The 23231-nt window shown below is 40.9% G+C and overlaps 1 protein-coding gene across 8 annotated transcripts in view; it reads right to left on the minus strand.

Annotated features, from left to right (window-relative positions):
- Window positions 1-19192, minus strand: part of si:ch73-103b11.2 (myosin phosphatase Rho-interacting protein) — a 74464-nt gene extending 55272 nt beyond the window's left edge. For 6 of the 8 annotated variants that reach the window (XR_009807897.1, XR_009807898.1, XM_061909291.1 and 3 more), the window contains exons 1-2: window positions 18580-19192; window positions 1323-1400 (exon numbers count right to left, since the gene is read on the minus strand). Coding sequence is in view for 6 of the 8 variants with exons in the window: in XM_061909291.1 (XP_061765275.1) it covers window positions 1323-1400; window positions 18580-18699 (198 nt within the window). In the remaining 2 variants the exon portion in view is untranslated. The remainder of the gene's footprint in view (window positions 1-1322; window positions 1401-18579) is intronic. The other 2 variants (XM_061909294.1, XM_061909295.1) reach the window with 2 other exon arrangements.
- Between the last annotated feature and the right edge of the window lie 4039 nt (window positions 19193-23231).

Below are 23231 nucleotides of genomic sequence, written 5' to 3' on the forward strand. Positions count from 1 at the left end.
GCGATATGTACTGTATAGGTTGCCGCACAGCTTCATGTTACAACATTCTGTGCGTGTGTCTGAGGCTAGCAGTTAGCACTTGGAGTAACTGTAATGTTGTGAATAAAACAGCTCGTAAAAACAACTGGATACTTTCTTTTGTTACATCGATACATGACACTCCAGACCAAACTTTTGTTTTTGCTAGTCTTTTTTAAAGCAACAAAGTCAACATTACATAACGCTACATGTGTACACGCTGACTCAAGTGAAACAGTAGCAAGACAATCACTTCCTTCCGATATTATTAAATTTAGTCCCCCTTATCTGTATATCTGAAATCAAAAGACATGCGCAGTAAGGATAATTTCAACCCAAATCTGAAAGACTATTGGCATAAACCACCTGTCTCGATCGAAATAAACTTTTGATCCGAATGGCGTGTTTTACACATTTTTATTCCAGTTAGGTTTTTAATCCGATATAATGTGTCTATGTCCACATAACAACTGAGAACTATATCCTGCTGTATCTTTACACACAACTTTGTTCCAGTATTACATTTGCCGGGCTCAGATTGCAACATAGTCAATTCCATGAAATATTGAATAGCTCTTTGTAAAAAAACTTTGAAAAGGTCCCAACAGTGCTGTTGTCATGTCTAAAGGCATTACACTATTCTTTCTAGAAAGTATATTATTCAAGATGGTCCCACAAACATGATTAAACTTAAGCCATCGGCATGTTCAGACTTTGCATAATGCCAACACAAAGGCAGCGATATACTGTTGACAATAGCAGGGGGGAACTACACGTAGGGGCTTCAGCCCCACCCCCTGCCTCAAAAAACACCCATATGGAAGCCATCACAGTGGCTGTGAGAACTTTTACACCACCTCCTCCGCATTCTCCCAGCTCTGCTTTGGGATGCATCGTTGCAGCTTTATCTGGAAGTTGATAAAGGAGGCAGTGCAACAGAGTGAGGCTCCCGTTACATGATGTTAAGGGAGTGGGGTTCAAGGAATAAAGTCAATATCTGGCTTATTATAGCTTGAGAACCACCGCTCTCATCATAAGACTCCCACAGGAAGCTGTATGGAAATTGAAATGAAAGCATGTGCTATTAAACTAATTGTATTTGTTTAATTTATCTGCTGCAATCTGAGATTCTTGATCTGCTAATCCTTGCCAATTACCTTTGACGCAGATTGCAACAATGCCAAAATAAATTTAGCTGCTTAAAGCAAAACAACAACAAAAGGTGGTTCTTTCAGTACCAGAAACCAAAATGTATTACTTCTGACACTAACTCCAGTAAATAAGACACTTATAAAAGCCCTTACCCGAGATCGGTGCAAAGGATTGTCAAAATTGGTTCCCTCTGGTGCAAGGAGCAGCCATCCGCCATAAATAGGTTTTGCCTGTCAATGAGAAGACATAATTACAGTGTTAAAAGACAAACCATGAAACAGTAACCTTAACAAAGTCAAAGTTCAATTAAAATCCTATTAAAATGATTGTAAGTTACAATAGCAGACGGCTTCATTTTCAGTGACCACACAATCAAACTAAACAAATACATTTCATATTAATGGTAGGGAAATAAGTGTTAGTTATATTCATTGTTGACTGCAGGCTACTTTCCTCAGCTGGCTTTTTTCCAAAGCACCATGCTGCTCTTGGAGGAGAAAAAAAAAGGCCAACACATGATTTTCTCTCTGATACTTCGGAGTGAGTATACTAGCGGGTACAGAGACGGTAAAAAAAACAGCGAAGTAGATTAGAAACATAGAGAGGTAGCGCGGACGCTGGGAGCGTTTGCGGGCTACAAATTTGCAACTTTAACTTGAAAAATGCGAGTTGGCCTGGCAAGCTTTCTTAAATAGTTATGCGACATACTTGAACTCCTGCCACTTGAGTAGTCAGCAGTTATTTCGAGTCAAACAAGCCCTGCCTAACCACAGCTGGTTTATGTGTGAATGGGGAGAAATGTTGCAAGATGTTTGTGCTCAAATGATAAGGCATAAATCCTCCACAAAGTCAACGGTGCCCTCAAAGAATCCATGAAACACTAGGCTAGAAATTAAGTTGAAAAGCTCTGACATTTATGGCCGTCAGGGGTTTTGATTACAGTCATAACTTCATCCCATGTAAAGCCACATATAATCCACCGTAAAATCCGCTTTCGTTTTGATTACAGAAGGTACAAAACATTTCTCAGCAGTCACAATGTAAACAAAATGACGTAAGATAATTTTTTTAATACCAGTCCCAAACAGTCTTTGACTGTCAGTAGTTTGAATCTTTCTGATAATGGGGGAAGGAATCGCGCTGACACCAGCTGAGTCCAAGCCTGTACAAATATGCCTGAAACCCAAGGAGACTGTGCAGAGTTCAGGATGGGCCATGAGGGGGGAGAAGACCTCGTCTTTCCTCACATGACCTGACAGCAGCCCAATTTGAAAAATACACTCGCATAATTCCAGGTCAATTTTTACCCTTCATTGGTTTAGTGGTTAAACTGCGTATTGCAAAAAGCTCCTGGCCTCCTATTCCATTTGGTTATAATGCAATAGTGCTGGTCTTCAGTTGGACGGTGGATCGGGAGACAAATAGAACAAAGCCCACAGACCTTAAAGCAACTGGTTCATCTTGTAAAAGGTGACAGCGGTGTTCCTCAGGGAAAGAGACAAAGTGTGCAGTTTTTATAAACACTTTAAAGCAGCCCATTCAACTTTCGTCCCATTCAAAAATTGGAAGAGAGCGTTAATATTTTGCAATAATTTATTTCAATTATTTTAAGATCTTTCACAAGCATTTTATTATTTATAAAAACATCTGCCATACAGGTACTTTTTGACTGGTGCTCAAATACAAAATAGGGTTCCAGTTATTTTTCTAATGGCATTTTTGGCCGGGCCTGTTCCCATGGGGCCCGGCTGCGCACAGCTCAAAGAGGCAACGTGGGTACCCCCTCCAATGGGCTCACCACCCATAGCAGGGGCCATAGAGGTCGGGTGCGATGTGAGCTGGGCGGCAGCCGAAGGCAGGGCTCTTGGCGGTCAGATCCTCGGCTACATAAGATAGCTCTTGGGACGTGGAACGTCACCTCACTGGGGGAAAGGAGCCTGAGCTAGTGCGCGAAGTAGAGAAATTCTGGCTGGACGTAGTCGGACTCACTTCGACGCAAAGCAAGGGCTCTGGAACCACTTCTCTTGAAAAGGGGCTGGACTCTTCCACTCTGGCGTTGCCAGCAGTGAGAGGCGACGGGCTGGGGTGGCAATTCTCGTTGCCCCCCAGCTCAAAGCCTGCACGTTGGAGTTCAACCCAGTGGACGAAAGGGTAGCCTCCCTCCGCCTTTGGGTGGGGGGGACAGGTCCTGACTGTTTGTGCTTACGCACCAAACAACAGTTCAGGGTACCCACCCTTTTTGGGTACACTCGAGGGAGTACTGGAGAGTGCTCCCTCAGGTAATTCCCTTGTTTTGCTGGGGGACTTCAACGCACATGTTGGCAACGACAGTGAAACCTGGAGTGGCGTGATTGGGAAGAATGGCCGCCCGGATCTGAACCCGAGTGGTGTTTTGTTATTGGACGTTTGTGCTCGTCACAGTTTGTCCATACCAAACACCATGTTCAAACATAAGGTTGTCCATATGTGCACTTGGTTGGCACCAGGACACCCTGGGCCGCATTTGAATGATCGACTTTGTAGTTGTGTCTTCGGATTTGCAGCCTCATGTTTTGGACACTCTGGTGAAGAGAGGGGCGGAGCTTTCTACCGATCACCACCTGGTGGTGAGTTGGCTGCGATGGTAGGAGAGGATGCCGGACAGACCTGGCAGGCCCAAACGCATTGTGAGGGTTTGCTGGCAAAGTTTGGCAGAGTCTCCTGTCAGAGAAAGATTCAATTCCCACCTTCGGAAGAACTTTGAACATGTCACGAGGGAGGTGCTGGACATTGAGTCCGAGTGGACCATGTTCCGCACCTCTATTGTTGAGGCGGCTGACTGGAGCTGTGGCCGCAAGGTAGTTGGTGCCTGTCTGGGAACCCTTTGGAGGAAACCAGCGGTGAGGGATGCCGTCAAGCTGACAGAGTCCAATCGGGTTCTTTTGGCTCATAGGACTCCGGAGGCAGTAGACATGTACAGACAGGCCAAGCGGTATGCAACTTCAGCGGTTGCGGAGGCAAAAACTCGGACATGGGAGGAGTTCGGGGAAGCCATGGAGAACGACTTCCGGACGGCTTCCGAGCGATTCTAGACCACCGTCCGCCGCCTCAGGGAGGGGTAGCAGTACACTGTCAACACTGTATATGGTGCGGATGGTGTTCTGCTGACCTCAATTGCGGATGTTGTGGATAGGTGGAAGGAATACTTTGAAGACCTCCTCAATCCCACCAACACGTCTTCCTATGAGGAAGCAGTGCCTGGGGTATTCTGTGGTGGGCTCTCCTATTTCTGGGGCTGAGGTTGCTAAGGTAGTTAAAAAGCTCCTCGGTGACAAGGCCCCAGGGGTGGATGAGATGCGCCCGGAGTTCCTTAAGGCTACGGATGCTGTGGGGCTGTCTTGGTTGACAAGACTCTGCAGCATCGCGTGGACGTTGGGGGCAGTACCTCTGGATTGGCAGACCGGTGTGGTGGTTGCTCTCTTTAAGAAGGGGGACCGGAGGGTGTGTTCCAACTATTGTGGGATCACACTTCTCAGGCTTCACGGTAAGGTTTATTCAGGTGTACTGGAGAGGAGGCTACGCCGGATAGTTGAACCTCGGATTCAGGAGGAACAGTGTGGTTTTCGTCCTGGTCGTGGAACTGTGGACCAGCACTATAGTCTCGGCAGGGTCCTTGAGGGTGCATGGGAGTTTGCCCAACCAAAACTACACATGCTTTGTAGACTTGGAGAAGGCATTCGACCGTGTCCCTCGGGAAGTGCTCAGAGAGTACGGGGTATCGGACTGTCTGATTGTGGCAGTCCGCTCCCTGTACGATCAGTGTCAGAGCTTGGTCCGCTTTGCCGGCAGTAAGTCGGACACGTTTCCAGTGAGGGTTGGACTCCGCCAAGGCTGCCCTTTGTCACCGATTCTGTTCATAACTTTTATGGACAGAATTTATAGGCGCAGTCAAGGCGTTGAGGGGTTCCGGTTTGGTGGCCACGGGATTTGGTCTCTGCTTTTTGCAGATGATGTGGTCCTGATGGCTTCATCTGGCCATGATATTCAGCTCTCACTGGATCAGTTCGCAGCAGAGTGTGAAGCGACCGGGATGAGATTCAGCACCTCTATGTCCGAGTCCATGGTTCTCTTCCGGAAAAGGGTGGAGTGCCATCTCCAGGTTGGGGAGGAGACCCTGCTCCAAGTGGAGGAGTTCGAGTACCTAGGAGTCTTGTTCACTAGTGGGAGAAGAGTGGATCGTGAGATCGACAGGCGGATCGGTGAGGAGTCTTCAGTAACGCGGACATTGTACCGATCCGTTGTGGTGAAGAAGGAGCTGAGCCGGAAGGCAATGCTCTCAATTTACCGGTCGATTTACGTTCCCATCCTCACCTACTGTCACGAGCTTTGGGTCATGACCGAAAGGATAAGATCGCGGGTACAAGCGGCCGAAAATAGTTTCCTTCGCCGTGTGGTGGGTCTCTCCCTTAGAGATAGGGTGAGAACCTCTGTCATCCGGGAGGAACTCAAAGTAAAGCCACTGCTTCTCCACATTTAGAGGAGCCAGATGAGGTGGTTCGGGCATCTAGTCAGGATGCCACCCGAACGCCTCCCAAGGGAGGTGTTTAGGGCACGTCCAACCGGTAGGAGGCCATGGGGAAGACCCAGGACACGTTGGGAAGACAATGTCTCCAAGCTGGCCTGGGAAGAGCTAGACGAAGTGGCTGGGGAGAAGGAAATATGGGCTTCCCTGCTTAGGCTGCTGCCCCCGCGACCCGACCTAGGATAAGCGGAAGAGGATGGATGGCATTTTTGCAGTAAATCTAAAAAAAAAAAAACAATATGGAGTTTAATGGAAGATTCTTGTCTTGCAGCAAGTAGATCCTTAAAAACAGCAGAGCTTTCTTGTCACAGAAGCTCTTTGACTAATATTTTTACTGTGGATTCCTTAAAAACAGCACAGTGCTCCTGTCATATTAAGGTGTACTACTGTTTTTCTGAAAATAGCAGAGCCTTCCTGTTAACGATGAGCGATATGGCCTTAAATTTTTATTGCAATAACGATATATTACAATATTATTTGGTATGTATATGATAATAAAGCTATTTCAAAATTAGTTCAAGGTTAACAATACTGATACTAAACATTGTAAGGATCACTGAATGATTGAATTTTTTATCATAATTATTACTATAATCAGACAAACAGGATGGCGGCGTAACAATTTTTATGGCATATTTTAAAATGTCCTACTATTGGCTCTGATTAATTAAAAAAATGTATGCCCTTACAGCCCTCTTGTGCATGGTCGTAATTAACTATCATTGAGGACATCAAGGTCATATCCTCTGTATTTTTAAGAGACAAAAATAAGACTGACAATCTTTGGTCATGCACAGCCGGCGTTCTGTCGATGTCTGCTATTTATGCCACTGAGAATGCGCACCAACACAAATATTTAAAAACATTTGCGTCGGACAAAATACTAATCAAAAGCAGCTTCCTTGTGTGCCTCGCGTACTTGTAAGTAGGGATTTTAAATCATGTTTCTTTCATTGTATCTGTTCTGACCAGCAAATATGTCAATTACATTGTGAGAAAGTTCACATGTATATTATTGGACAGTAAGTTAAGTTAAAGTACCAATGATTTTAACCAATGATTGTCACACACACACGTGAAATGTGTCCTCTGCGTTTGACCCATTCCCTTGTTCACCCCCTGGGAGGTGAGGGGAGCAGTGAGCAGCAGCGGTGGCTGCGCCCGGGAATCATTTTTGGTGATTTGAACCCCAATTCCAACACTTGATGCAGAGTGCCAAGCAGGGTGGTTATCGGTCCCATTTTTATAGTCTTTGGTATGACTCGGCCGGGGTTTAAACTCACAACCTACAGATCTCAGGGCGGACACTCTAACCACTAGGCCACTGCATGGAGACAAATACACCATGAGGAAGTTCACATCGATGCAAACAATGGTAGGGCTTATACTTTTGTTTCAATCACCGTTTTATGCTACTAGTAGTTTTTTTCTTTTTTGAGTTAGCAGCAAAAAAACACTTGCTCCAGCTCCAGGCAACAACATAATGCAAAGAAGTCTACTTTTACTTCATCATCCGATCCGAAATGTCAACATAACTTTAATATAGAAGGCTATTGACTTAAACAATGTTGGTTTCACCTGAATGAAATTGATGTGAAACTATCGGTATAATACTGTCATGTCAGTCAAGTTCTGTTCACAGAAATCAAGCCAGGCGCCGTGCGTAGTGCTTTGCGATGAAGCAGCACATGTCAAATGTAAACTCTTGAATGACAAGGTCTTCATGTAAAATTGTACCCCAAATGCATTCCTGGCCACATCATGCTCTGTTACTGATAAGAATATGGGGACAAATTTCTCCCTAGACTTCCAGTGGCTGATGTTGCTCGCCCATTTAGTACTTGTGTTGCAAAGCAAAAGGGTTTGGGTTCAATTCCATGTCGGAGTTGAATTTGTAATAAGGTTTTTAAATGTATGTTTTAATGATGTTATAATTGTTTAATATGTTCAACTTCAGCATATCAAACAGACACTGTAACAAAATCATGCTGATTCTTAAAAGTTTTAGATAGTATGGCGTGATAATTCTACCTCAATGAAAGTTTTTGTTATTCTGGAAATTCATTGAGTTGCTGAAGGTAATATTTATGTGGTGCAGCCTTTCAAAGCTCCTCTTGGACAACCAAATTTTGACCACGGTATTTGTCAAATCCTAGTTACAGCCCTGCTTCTGAATCCAGGGTCTTATTCCCTGAATTTGTTAACAACAAAAACATTGAAATATATTTGTGATAATGAAAAAAAAAAAAATCTAATCACTGTAATGTAGACCATGTACAGCTACTATACTTGCTATCCCTACTGTCGATATTTGTATTAATCCAACTACCTTTGTTTACTTTCAAGAGCTCTCCTTAGCGGTTAGCATAGCTTATTGAATCCTCATACAGAGCGTAGTGTAGTATGTTTATCTACTCTTTGACCGCCAATAATAAGGTTACTTGTAAGAAACTTAGTTTATTTGTCACCATGGAGGCGATGATTGCTGACATAGACGCGGCGTTCACTCTGGATGCTCTAGCAGGCTCGCAAGGGTGCCATAGTGTGCGGACGCAGTCGTGAAACAATTAAAATGTGTCATTAACATGTATTATCACTAGGGCTGGGCGATATATCGATATATAAGATATATCGCGGGTTTGTCTCTGTGCGATATAGAAAATGACTATATCGTAATATTCGAGTATACGTTCTAACGCAGTTGCTTTTAGCTGCGGGCATTCAGGCTCTTCTCACTCTTTCCTGTCTCTCCTCACAGACAAGCAGGCGCACATTCTTACATACGTCACATACACGCCTTCGCCCAACAGAGAAGTAGAGGCGTGGCTAACGTTAGCTGCTAACGTAGCCGTACGAGTGGGAATACGAGAGAAAAAAGGTGCGGATCTGGTAACAAATGAAGGAAGACTTAATTCCCAATAAAAACAGCAGGATTTCCATCGTCTGGCGGTGGTTCGGTTTCAAGTGGGAATATGTCGAACAGAGAACCGTAATAACTCAAGCATGCGGTAAAAGCGTTACTATAAAAAGTAGCATTACTGCTAATATGTAGCATCAATCGCTAGAAAATGAAGAGAATTTCATAACCTTAGTAACATACCACATAGCGAAGGACGAATATCATTTGATTTCCTATTATGCAGCTAATTTTTATTTGACACTTAAAATGTCTCTGACAATCTTGCACTTTATGTTTTGAAAATGACTTGAATGTTTGTGCCATTGCTTAGTAACTTTAATAAATACACTTTTGGTCAATTGACTTAGTTGTGATTTCCTTCTCTGCATGAAAGTTTAAAAGTAGCATATATGAATGCAGTATGAAGAAGAATTTTTTAATGTATACGCACAGAAAAATCATACTGCTGTGATTATATGCATCAAGTGTTCATTCAAGGCCAAGGCAAAATATCGTATATCGCAATATGGCATAAAAATATCGCGATATTAAAAAAAGGCAATATCGCCCAGCCCTAATTATCACGATATGATAATGTATTGAAAGCTCTATAACTTGCCAGATTTATATTGTCTATATCGTGCAACCCTACTTTGTCAAATAACACAGGGGTTCTTAACCTCTTTGACTTTGGGGCCAAACGTTTCCACAAACTCAAATGTTTACCCAGAATTAGTAATCATATTATAGATTTCAATTGTATTCAATAATTATACAACTCTAAACCTAACATAAGAGTTTAACAGAATAATGATTGTCAAATGGCATGAAATCATTTGTAAATCACAAAAATTATCATCAAGGTTTAGTTTAGGCTGATTATAAAAATAAGTGATTAAGTATACTGCAAAAGGGACTAATAAAAACTTGTTTACATAAAATTAAAGTGCTAACATAAATAAATATAACAAAATTAATACTAAATAATGCTGTACATGTTTCTTAAATAAACTGGGAAAATTGATGTGTAAATGAAAATACTGCTTTGCCACTTTAGTCATTATTTTTGGGCTTAAACTTCTCTATGATTTTAGATCCAGACTTCTGTTATTTTGATATTGTCATTACTGCCACACGTGGTGGAAAAGTGTATTACAACTAAATGTGGGGGGAATAATCCATTTTTAGATGCATTGCAATTCCGACATGGACGATTCTAAAATCGATTAGTAAACATCAATAATCGATGATTTATTTATTGTAAATAAAGTAATGCAGACGGTTTTGACTGCAGAGAGCCAACTCACCGAGAGATCCGGACATATTTTATTATAGGGCATCTATGTTCCAGTTTTACAGACATGTTAATTTAATACACGTGGGAACTAATTTTTTTTTTTTAAGTTGCAAGTCATAAACATTTATTTAGTGAAATGAAAAGAAATGTAAAACTGCATCAATATACATAAATTAAAGATGCATCAATAATCGATTCGTAGCTCCTGAATCGTAATCAAACCATGAGGAGCCCAAAGATTCCCACTAGGGCTTGGCGATATGGCCTTTTATTAATTCCTCAATATTTTTAGGCCATGTCACGATTAACGACATATATCTCGATATTTTGCCTTAGCCTTGAATCAACACTTGATAGATAGATGGATAGTACTTTATTGATTCCTTCAGGAAAATTAAAATGCCATATGTGATGCATATAATCACACCAGTACGATGATTCTATGTCTACATTAAAACACTCTTGTTCATACTGCATTAATATATACTCATTTTAAGCTTTCACGCAGAGAGGGAACTCACAACTTAATCAATTTACCAAAACTGTCTTTGTTAAGCAGTGGCACAAACATGCATGTAATTTCAAAACAGAAAGTGCAAGATTGTCAGAAATATTTTAAAACAAATTAGTGCACTTTTGTGCATGATTTCACTAATATGACATATCAAAACAAAACTAAAGTGCACTTTTTGTACAGAACGCCACTAAAATAGTTTAAAACAAATAATATGCACTTTTGTGCATGATGTCAAACAAGATATTTCAATAACTGTCAAAAAAAATTAGCTGCATAATAGGAAATAAAAGTGTAGGCCCTTCGTGACATGGTAGGTTACTGCGGAGTGCGGACGTTATCTCCTTCTGTTGACAACTTTTTCATATGGTGTTGATGTGGAAATGGAAGATGCCAGGCTCAATTGGGTCAGTGCTGTTATTTGGCATTTTGTCGGTGTGGCACCGGCCGGAGATGTTGACATGCAGAGTTTGGTAAATGGTAAATGGGTTGTACTTGTATAGCGCTTTTCTACCCCTTTTTAAAAAGGAGCCCAAAGCGCTTTGACAGTATTTCCACATTCGCCCATTCACACACACATTCACACACTGATGGCGGAAGCTGCCATGCAAGGCGCTAACCAGGGCCCATCAGGAGCAAGGGTGAAGTGTCTTGCCCAAGGACACAACGGACGTGACTAGGATGGTAGAAGGTGGGGATTGAACCAGTAACCCTCAGATTACTGGCACAGCCACTATACCAACTTCGCCACGCAGTCCCCTCCGTCGTAGTTTCAAACACTTCTTATTCTCTAACGGTTGACTTTTTTAAAAAATGCTACAAATTAGTAGTGCCGTTACTTTTTGGTACAACGCTTTTGCCGCATACTTCACATATTAAGGCTGGCTAGTTCGCAGGGCCAACACTATCTGTGTTGGCCCTGCGATGAGGTGGCGACTTGTCCAGGGTGTACCCCGCCTTCCGCCCGATTGTAGCTGAGATAGGCGCCAGCGCCCCCCGCGACCCCAAAAGGGAATAAGCGGTAGAAATGGATGGATGGATGGATAGTTCAACATCTTCCTGCTAGAAGTCAAACCACCGCCTGACGATGAACCCCGTGCTGTTTTTCTTGGGAGTTAATTCTTCCTGCAGATTGACACCTCTCGCTCATATTACCACACGCACCGCACCGCTAGCACCACCTGCCACCGCTAACTTTACCTATGCCGCTAACTCTCTGCTTCACGAGGGCGTATGACATTGTACGCGTGACAAGTATGTGACATATGTGTAACAAGGTGCGCTTGTTTTATCTCTCTGTGCGAAGGAGAGTGAAGAAGAGTGAGAAACGCCTGTAGTGTAATGCCCGCAGCAAAAAGCAACTGTGAGAGAACGTATACTCGAACACTCACGATAGTCATTTTCTACATCGCAGAGACAAACCCGGCCCAAATTTCCACCTATAATTACAACGGAGTAGCGCTATGGCCCATACGGACCTTCGCTGACAAACAGATATAACAATGGATTCCGAGCAGCTTTTTGAATCTTAACGCTAAGAAAAGGTAATTGCTGATTGTCGGGGCTGTTAAACACCGCCACTTATTTAATAATACCACCATAACATTTGACAAAACAATTGTACAAAGCGACTCGTTAAAGAATCTTGATATTATCTTTGACCCAACTCTCTCGTTTGAGTCACACATTCAGAGTGTTACTAAAACAGCCTTCTTTCATCTCCATAATATCGCTAAAATTCATCCCATTTTGTCAACCAACGATTCATGCGGTCGTTACATCTCGTCTTAGTTTCGGGTCTCTCTATGTCTGACATTAAAAGATTACAGTTGGTACAAAGTGTGGCTGCTAGCTTTTTGACAAAAACCAGAAAGTTTGATTATATTACACCTAGGGCTGGGCGATATATCGATATACACATATAGCGGTTTTGTCTCTGTGCGATATAGAAAATGACTATATCGTGATATTCAAGTATACATTCTCACACAGTTACTTTTAGCTGCGGGCATTACATTACAGGCTCTCCTCGCTCTTTCCTGTCTCTCTTTCTCACAGACAAGCGCACTTTCTTACACACATCACACACTGTCACATACGTATACGCTCTCGCCCAGCAGAGAGGTAGCAGCATGGGTAACGTTAGCTGTGATGCACTTTCTGTTTTGGAAATGACATGAATGTTTGTGCCACTGCTTAATAAAGGTTTAATAATTACACTTTTGGTTAATTGACTTGTGATTTTCCCTGCATGAAAGTTTAAAAAGTAGCATATATTAATGCAGTATGAAGAACAAAGTTTTAATGTATACACAGAATCATCATACTGCTGTGATTATATGTATCAAGTGTTGATTCAAGGCTAAGGCAAAACATCGAGATATATATCATGTATGGCGATATGGCCTAAAAATATTTTAAAAAGGCCATATCGCCCAGCCCTAATTACACCTATACTAGCTCACCTGCACTGGTTTCCTGTGCTCTTAAAATGCAACTTTAAGGTTTTATTATTTGTGAATAAAATACCAAACAGTCTAGCTCCATCTTATCTTGCCGATTGTATTATACCCTACATTCTAGCCAGAAACTTATGTTCCAAAAATTTGGCTTATTAGTGATCCCCAGAGCCCAAAAAAAAGTCTGCGGGCTATAGAATGTTTTAAATTCACACCCAAGTATTCTGGAATGCCCTACCGGTAACAATTAGAGATGCTACCTCAGTGGAGGCACTTGTGTCCCATTTTAAAACTCATGTATACACCCTAACCTTTAAATAGACCCATTTTTAAACCAGTTGATCTGCCCTCTCTTTGTTCTGCTCTGACCCCCTCTCCTACATAGAGAGGTTTTTAGGTGGCCACGGATCAGTTTCCACAGAGGACGCGCTAGCTGTTCAAAGTTGGGACTCGGTGTGGACCACTCATCTGTACATCAACTGGTGACGTATCTGCTTTGCTGATTTGTATACATACAAGAGAATCCCCTGCTGGCCTCACTATGGTCAGGACTCTCACGTTATTAACCATATCCACTCGGCATCCATTTCACCGGTCACCTGGAGGGGGGTCCCCACATCTGCAGTTCCTTCCAAGATTTCACATTGTTCCCATTGGGTGGAGTTCTATCTTGCCCTGATGTAGGATCAAATCCGAGGATTTTGCTGTGGTTTGTGCAGCCCTTTGAAGCATTTGTGATTAAGAGCTCTATAAATAACTTTGATTGTTTTGGTTGCCCTTTAGGGGGCGCTTACAGTCCAACTATGGGCCCTGGCCCTATGGTTAAGAAACAATAACATAAAATATCTTTGTCTTAGATTATGACTTTATTCATGACTACTGCTTGGTAAACTGAGGTTTTTAAGATACAACAGAGCCTTGCAATGACAAACGCCATTCATCCGTCCATCCATTTCTACCACTTATTCCCTTTTGGGATTAGCGGGGGGCGCTGGTGCCTAACGCAGCTACAATCGAGCGGAAGGCGGGGTACACCCTGGACAAGTCGCCACCTCATCCCAGGGCCAACACAGATAGACAGACAACATTCACACTTACATTCACACACTAGAGCCCATTTAGTGTTGCCAATCAACCTATCCCCTGGTGCATGTCTTTGGAGGTGGGAGAAAGCAGGAGTACCCGGAGGAAACCGCAATGACAAACACAATACATGTAAATAAAGTACAAAAGATGTGGCCCCCAGAGCAATTTATATTAATAATGCTGCTCAAAAGTTGCACAAAATTAAAGACAATTCAACATTTTTTCAGGACTTACATTTTCGGATGCCACTGACAAGGATGTTACCAGTGATGATAGCCATTTAATTTAACGTATGACAAAAGTGCTGTGTTGGTCAATTGTGTGTGTGACGCGTCTAGTGCAGTAGAAGTAGAGATATGTCTGTAGATAGTGCATGTTGCTTTCTGCTTGCTACTCTCTGCTTACAGCTACCGCCGCCATCTAGCCCCCCTCAGGGGGTGAAAAGAGGAGCCGAGTGCGTAAGTCTCCTCCTGCTGGTACAAAGCCTCTCCACCACCAAGACTCCTTCAGTGCCTCCTCGTGGCCACACACGGATAAGGGTCTTTGCAGACCCCGAACTAAACTGAAGGGGATCTCGGAGCAGCAGTGGGCCCCTGAGATGTGGTGTATAGGCCCACCATTGTGTGGAACACACCCTGATGCCCGTCAACCCTGTCCCAACTATGGGTAAATAGCCCCATTACCTTGTGGGTCAGCTTATTTAGGCAAAGGCTAAGGAAGCACACCCTAACAGAAAAGCAATGTGCTGGTGGTGCGCAATAGGCGGGCCTTGAAGGAATAAGGACCCGGCAACCTCCTGCAGTCATGGCGAGGGACTGGTCGTCATGGGCTCACCCATGCCATCGGGTTTACCTCCTTTGGCAATGAAATATCTCCTTGCGCAGGTACTTGCTTACTTGTTTATGTTGTCATTGGACTCGATGGACAACCATAAGCAAGCAAGTTGGTCAATGGCCTGGCTGATCAGCAAAACATGGCAGTCAGCTGTGTTTTTTTGTTATTATGAAGAGTTTGGCACCCAGAATATATGTTATAAAATTACCATGCAACCAGTCTGTAGGATTACGTTTATGTATGTTTAACATTGTACAATACCATTTAACAGGTGGAAACTGAATAAATATTAGGATGTTGACACGCTTTTTTTAAATGGAACATATAGGATCCAACGAGTAAAAAACATGAACAGAATAAAATCCATCCGCGTCCTTCAGTGTAGGAAAACATTGCAACTTTTAACTTGACTGGCTCAAGCTGTAGGTTGACAGCCGGTGTTCCACAGGGAAGACAAGCTATTTTCCACAATGTTGAGGAAGGGAAAGTGTGCAGTTAGTTTTCCGGAGCCAGCTGGAATTGGAATATTACCATTTGTGATTAATCAACAAATGGAACATAATGTGATTTGGAAATATCCTATCCAGGCAGTTTGTGCAGTGTGTCCAATAGTAGTGTTTTTCAACCACTGTGCCTCGGCACAATAGTGTACCGTGAGATATTGTGTCATTACACCTATTGGGTTAAAAATATTTTTTTGCAAACTAGTAATTATAATCCGCAAATAATGTGCCGTTGTTGAATGTCTGTGCTGTTTGGAGCGTAGCAGAGTAACCGTGTAATACTCTACCATATCAATAGGTTGCAGCAGGTAGCTAATTGCTTTGTGGATGTTGGGAACATGGTTTGTCATGATCACAATATGCAGGCGACAGCAGGAGGCAGCATGTAAGTCAAAATAGTATCTAATACTTAAACCAAAAATGAACAAAAGTCGAGTGGCGCTAAGAAAAGGCATTGACACTTAGTGATGGTTATGCAAAATGAAACTAAAACTGAACTGGCTGCAAAGTAACCAAAAACCGAATGCTGGACGACAGCAAAGACTTACAGCGTGTGGAGGAGCAGACGGCGTCTACAAAGTAAATCCGTACAGGACATAAACAACAAAATAGGACTGCAAGACAGGAACTAAATCACTACTACACACAGGAAACACCAAAAAACTCCAAATAAGTCACGGCGTGATGTGACAGGTCGTGACAGTACACCTACTTTGAGATGAGCTATAGTGATGCATGGTTGGTTATGGTTTGAATATATATCCAGCAATTGCGAGAACAACTTTTTACAGGCTCCGTACACCTTATCCATGGACAAAGTCAAGCACTTTTTAAGGACTTTCAACATCAATTTTTCAGTTCCCTTCAAAAGGCGGAAAACCAGTGTGAATCAATCCATAGCCTTTTTGTTTGAGGTCACCAAATGCTGTCTGTAGGAAAAATACGGAAAATCTGCTAAAACCTAACATTGAACCAGCAGTTATCATTAACTGAATGGGGCATATAAAATGATGCAGTGTTTCTGTAGACTATTCAATGTCATTGGTGTGTGCAAACGTTTACTTGTTAGTTTGTATTGTCATCATTCATGTATACATCATTCCTTACAAGAAATAACATTATCGTTTACTTGTTTGTTTGTATCATAATTCATGCATACATCAGAATCAGAAATACTTTAATAATCCCAGAGGAGAAATTGAGATTTTCAGGACAATCCCATTCAAGAGCAGACAAACATTACAGGGAGACAGAGCAGGATTACTGACGGGTCTGCCAACTTCCGGCGCCCATTACAAAAAAGGTGACAAACAGGAAGGAAAAAAACACTCATAGCCATAGCACACTAGACATACGCGTAAGAGAGAAACATAAAAAAACACAAAGGGACATTAAAGACATTAGAAAAGCAGAGCTGATGCAATCAGCCATTTCTACACACAGCCACAGAAGTAAAACAAAAAAACCAACATATACACTGTGATGGCCTCTACTGTGTTCCACACCATCGTCTGCTGGGGTGGAGGGAGCATGGCCAGAAACAGGAGCAGACCCAACAAAGCAACCATGAGAGCCGACTCAGTCCTCGGCCGCCAACCAACTCTCGGCCAATGTCCAGTCCGCATGGATGAGCAAGGTGTCCAATACCTGCTCATTCAGCCAAGACACTGTGAAGCTTGTCCGTCCCGGCACTTGGCGCCAGCTCCGCAGCCCTTTCTCTTCATCCTCATCTACTCCAGTCTCTCCAAACGGACTCTGGTGTGGCAGAGGCCCAGCAGCTGGTCGCCATGGCCAAAATGCTCTCGGGAGGCAGATCCAAAAGTTCACCACAAAGCACCACAGAAGTCACGAAAGTGCCACCCCTTGATGTTCATTAAAAACGACAACCTCCCAGTATGATGGACTGATGCAACACTGTCCTCTTGAGGGCATATATATATATATATATATATATATATATATATATATATATATCAATCAATCAATGTTTACTTATATAGCCCTAAATCACTAGTGTCTCAAAGGGCTGCACAAACCACTACGACATCCTCGGTAGGCCCACATAAGGGCAATATATACACAGCTCTGGCATGACAACAACCTAATGTAAGGGCTCTTGCAAAGCCAACAGATCAAGCGTATAGATTTTATTTTTAAGGTAACTTTTTTTTTTTTTCCCCCATTCTATAATTAGCCTATTGAGTCAGACTACCGAGAAATATGATGAACATTTCCAAGCACTTCACCCAAAATGCAAGCATTTTAAAAACATAACGTTAAAATCCAAGCATTTTCAAAGTTTTTAAACCCCCGTACAAACCCTGTTGATACTGTCAATATTTGCTGCTAAATCTTGTTTTATTTATGTGTTCTGCTAGTAGTGTGCCTCGGGATTTGTTCAATGAAAAAATGTGCCTTGGCTCAAAAAAGGTTGAAAAACAATGCAATAGAGCAGTGGTTCTCAAATGGGGGTACGCGTACCCCTGGGGGTACTTGAAGGTATGCCAAGGGGTATGTGAGATTTTTAACATATATTCTAAAAATAGCAACAATTCAAAAATCCTTTATAAATATATTTATTGAATAATCGACAAAATATGAATGTAAGTTCATAAACTGTGAAAAGGAATGCAACAATGAAATATTCAGTGTTGACAGCTAGATTTTTTGTGGACATGTTCCATAAATATTGATGTTAAAGATTTCTTTTTTTATGAAGAAATGTTCAGAATGAAGTTGATGAATCCAGATGGATATGTATTACAATCCCCAAAGAGGGCACTTTAACTTGATGATTACTTCTATGTGTAGAAATCTTTATTTATAATTGAATCACTTGTTTATTTTTCAACAAGTTTTTAGTTATTTTTATATTTTTTTTGTAAATAGTTCAAGAAAGACCACTACAAGTAAGCAATATTTTGCACTGTTGTACAATTTAATAAATCAGAAACTGATGACATAGTGCTGTATTTTACTTTTTTATCTCTTTTTTTCAACCAAAAATGCTTTGCTCTGACTAGGGGGTACTTGAATTAAAAAATGCTCACTGGGGTACATCACTGAAAAAAGGTTGAGAACCACTGCAATAGAGGATGATCGTTGTGCACAGTTTTGACCCAATTAATCAGCAAAAGCAGATTGACAGCTAAGGTCAATAATGCCCCTAGGCTGGAGACAAATAGAATGAACAAACCTTTGCACTTGCAGTATTGAGTTAGTGGTAATGTTACACAGCATGGAGGGAGGTACTCACCTGGTTGAGGTCTTCGTCGTTGAGCAGGTGCGACTCCCGGGGCTTAAAACAGTTCTGACACTTGCTCTTGTTGAAAATGTTGGCTTGGAACTTGCGACAGGGGTTCTCTTTGAGTGACATGTTGCTCAAAGAATGATGAAAAAAGTCTTATGTTTGTAGGCTGGTAGAACTCTGTAGAGCTCCGGGTGGACGTGCTCTTTAAGTTATGGTCATTTTGTATGCGAACTTTTTCTCTCGCTTAAAAGTTGACGACTAGCGCGGGCAGGTGTGCGCAATTTTCCTGGTAGTTAATTGCTCAAAGAGGCGTCGACATGACGCTGGTGACACTGCGGTCCTCGAGCTCGCTGCTAAGGGTCGCGTCTGCCTCCATCGCGGGGGGAACGACGCCAACTTACCGAGGGAGTGCTCTTCGTCCTTCTCCGGTTCCTATCTTATCGAGCGGTCGCGTATTCGTAACGGCGTCGCGTCAGGGTCGGACATTATCCAACTTTTAAAAAAAATAGATACAAAAATACGCCACTACTGACCGACGCAGCTGTCACACAGTTGTCTGCATTCGCGCTGCGTAGCTCGAGTTAGATGTTTTCGTCAAAATGCTGCCTTTGGTCAGACATTGGGAGGAGCCAATGGTGACTGGCGGCCATGTCCTCCAATCAGAAGCAAGGCTGTGTGGACCCCCGAGGGGAGATATATTATTGTCCAATAGGAAAACGCTAAAGTACCTCCTCCCTTACTTGCGATCGGTGGGCTTTAAAGAGGGAGTGATAACGAATTCACGTTTTTTTTTTGCCACAGCGATAGAAATGTTAGAAAAAATGTTTTTTTTAAAGCCGCTGTCGTTCCATTTGAGCAATAGTTTGAAAAAATAAGTGCCATAAGAAAAAAAATAAAAAAATAAAAAATATATATATACATACACATATACATACAGTATGTGTATATATATATATATATATATATATATATATATATATATATATATATATATATATATATATATATATATATATATATCGTATTTCCTTGAATTTCCACAGGACATAGAGTACGCGCCTGCCTTGAATTACTGCCGGGTCAAACTCGCTTCCCAAAATAATTAGCGCATCCTTAGTATTACCGCCTGGTCAAACTCGTGATGTCACGAGTAACACTTCCCCCATCATCATTTTCAAAATGGAGGAGGCTGATTTCAATACCGGTAAGATGAAATCGCATAAAGGGAAGAAGATTAAGAGATATTCAGTAGGATTTAAGGTCCAAGCTTACATCACACTCAATTTTTTACTGCATACCTTTGGTAAGTGCCGGAGTGAGAAGAGGTTTTAAAATAATTAGCGCATGCTTACTTTGACCGCATGCCTTTGGTAAGCGCAGGAGTGAGAAGAGGTTTTAAATTAATTAGCGCCCCGGCGGCAATTCAAGGAAATACGGTATATACACACACACACACATTTATGTGTGTGTGTGTATATATATATATATATATATATATATATATATATATATATATATATATACATGTATATATATATATATTCCTTTACCACTTTTGATGTGTGTTTGGCGTCATTGTCCTGAACACTCAACTGCGCCCAAGACCCAACCTTCAGGTTGATGATTTTAGGTTGTCCCAAAGAGTTTGGAGGTAATCCTCCTTTTTCGTTGTCCCATTTACTTTCTGTAAAGCACCAGTTCCATTGGCAGAAAAACAGGCCCAGAGCATAATACTACAACCAACATGTTTGACAGTAGGAATGGTGTTCCAGGAATTAAAAGTCTCACCTTTTTTCCTCCAAACATATTGCTGGGTATTGTGGCCAAACAGCTCAATTTTAGTTTCATCTGACATCACGTGGACAGACAAGACTTTCTGGAGGAAAGTTCTGTGGTCACAACTGTGTATATATATATATATATATATATATATATATATATATATATATATATATATATATATATATATATATATATACACATTACATTATTATTATTAATATATATACACATTATTATTATTAATATATATACACATTACATTATATTAATGTAATGTATACATTACATTAATGTAAATTAATGTAATGTATACATTTTGTCTGTGTGTATATATATATATATATATATATATATATACACACAGACAAAATGTATACATTAAATAAAAATAGCTGTTTAATTTACAAAGTTCTTCACAGATTTGCCCTACTAAACTAGTGGTTCTCAAATATTTTCTGCCATACCCTCTCCTTAATTAAAACATTGTTAAGAAGCTGACAATATGTATTAATGTATCTGTCAATCAAATTGCTCCAATGTAATTCCAAGGCTATTAAATATCTTCATTACTTAACGCAGGGGTCGGCAACCAAAAATGTTGAAAGAGCCATATTGGACCAAAAATACAAAAAACAAATCCGTCTGGAGCCGCAAAAAATGAAAAGCCAAATATAAGTCTTATAATGAAGGCAACACATGACGTAAGTGTCTATATTAGCTATAATAGCCTACTACCAAAATGACTATGTGCTGCAGGCTGAAGCAAATGTTCGTTGACAGAATGTTGAAATGTAATATTTATTCTACACATTTTTTTCAACTTTAAAAACCATTAGTAAATCAGAGGGTAATTAGAAGGTGAGATAACTTCTGGAAATTACTTTCTTTTAATGGCCAAAAGGTACAGATGTTTGGAACAACACGGCACACACACAACTATCTGAAATGCAGCCAATATTACATACAGATAATGTGCCATGAGACATGCAAAACTAAATGATATTCAAAGGGATACAAGTAAAGAAAATTAAATGAGCTCAAATATACCTATAAACGAGGCATAATGATGCAATATGTACATACAGCTAGCCTAAATATGTCCGGTTAGCACTTTAAGTCAATAACATCAAAGCGCACCTTTGTGCATTCACTCACAGCATAAAACTTTTGGTGGACAAAAGACAAAGAAGGAGTGGAAGATTTTCATATAATCAAAATATATTTTTCCCCATCTTTTTCCATTTTTAATCCTTTTTCAAAAATTCTCCAGGGAGACACTAGGGCGGCGCTAAAGAGCCGCATGCTACTCGAGAGCCGTGAGTTGATGATCCCCGAAATCCTGGTCAGCCTGTTGATTAATTCAAGCACTGCTGTCACCTTGGGGGAGTCTTGCATATTGTTCAAGTATGATTAAATACAGGCACTCTCCCTGCCTCTCATGCCCCCAAGTAATTACCATGCCAAACATTACTAATATTTATGTTTTCATATATTTTAACTGACTAAAATACTGTCTTCCACTTTACTACTGCAACGTCTTCACGACTTGCTACTCTGTATTATTGTGAATTGCTTCTTTTATCCATATTCATTGAAATATAATCTTCCTCATTACTTTCATGTTTTTTTTTTTATTATATTAAGTTCAATATGTCTGACTTTTTTTTCTTTATTTTTTGTTTGTTTGTGTGTTTTATTTGAAGTGGAGAGATAATGATCCACTATAAAAATTGGAGAAAAAAAAAATCAAGAGCATTGTCATTTTTATCAATGTTGATGCTCAAAGCATAAATGCTATCGTTTGCATTTGTTCAGCTTACTCTCTTTATTGCTTTAGCTGACCCTTTGTTTTGGAGACTGCGGTGCAAATCTTTTCAAGTCCACAATAACAGGACACAGGACATGCAGGAAAGATGACAAGTGTGTCAAAACATACTTTTTCAAATGTTGGCGGTATCATTAAAGCAAAGGTTGCTGAAAAATACCCAAAACATGTGAGTCCATACAAGGGAGGAGAAACCCAAGCTATGTACCAAATGTGAAATGTGTATGTAGAAGATCCTCCATATTTGACTGGATGATATAGAACAGGGGTTCCAAACTCATTTTAGATCGGGGGCCACATGGATAAATATCATGGCCCGATAACTTAGAAATAGAGTCAACTTCAGATTGTTTTAAAAAAATGTGTCGTTTTTGTTTTTTACACTTACCTGTTGCGGTTAATTGTATTCTATCTTTATTTGTCGTTATTTATAGTTTCGGAATAAATTATGTGATAATGTTCATCAGTCATTGGTGTTAATTTTCAATCTGTCAAGATAAAAAAAAAATCTCAAAATCAAATTACAGGAAGTTATTTAGGTTGTTTGCTAATTTTCCTCGACTGGTGCACTAACATCATGTGGTTTATTTTTTTTAACATATGTAGCATCATCTAAAAAGATACAAATAATTGCTATTGCGACATCTAGTGCACACATTTAGAATTTAGTTTATTTTATAAAAAACTTTTTGGCCCCTTTTTAGACTTTCCGAATGCATCCTGCGGGCTAGATTAAACCTGTTTGTGAGCCTAATACGGCTCACAGGCCTTACGTTTGACACCCCTGATATAGAAGATATATTTTCTAACATCCTTTATAGTGAGTCTAATTTGAGTTTGTTCAAATAATCTGCAGACAGGATAATGGCCCTGAAGGAGGTATCTCTGCACTGTATAAAGCAGATCTGAATAGCTGTCATCATACTCTTTGAGGTCCACATGAAAGTAAGGACAAATGCATACTTTTCATTTTAGAAGGTAATGTCTAACCCAGAACAAAAATATGCATAGAAAGTCACCCAGAGCAAATATAATGGAAAATACACAGACA

This window comes from Nerophis ophidion, linkage group LG08 (assembly GCF_033978795.1).
Source record: "Nerophis ophidion isolate RoL-2023_Sa linkage group LG08, RoL_Noph_v1.0, whole genome shotgun sequence".
NCBI classification, from domain to species: Eukaryota; Metazoa; Chordata; class Actinopteri; order Syngnathiformes; family Syngnathidae; genus Nerophis; species Nerophis ophidion.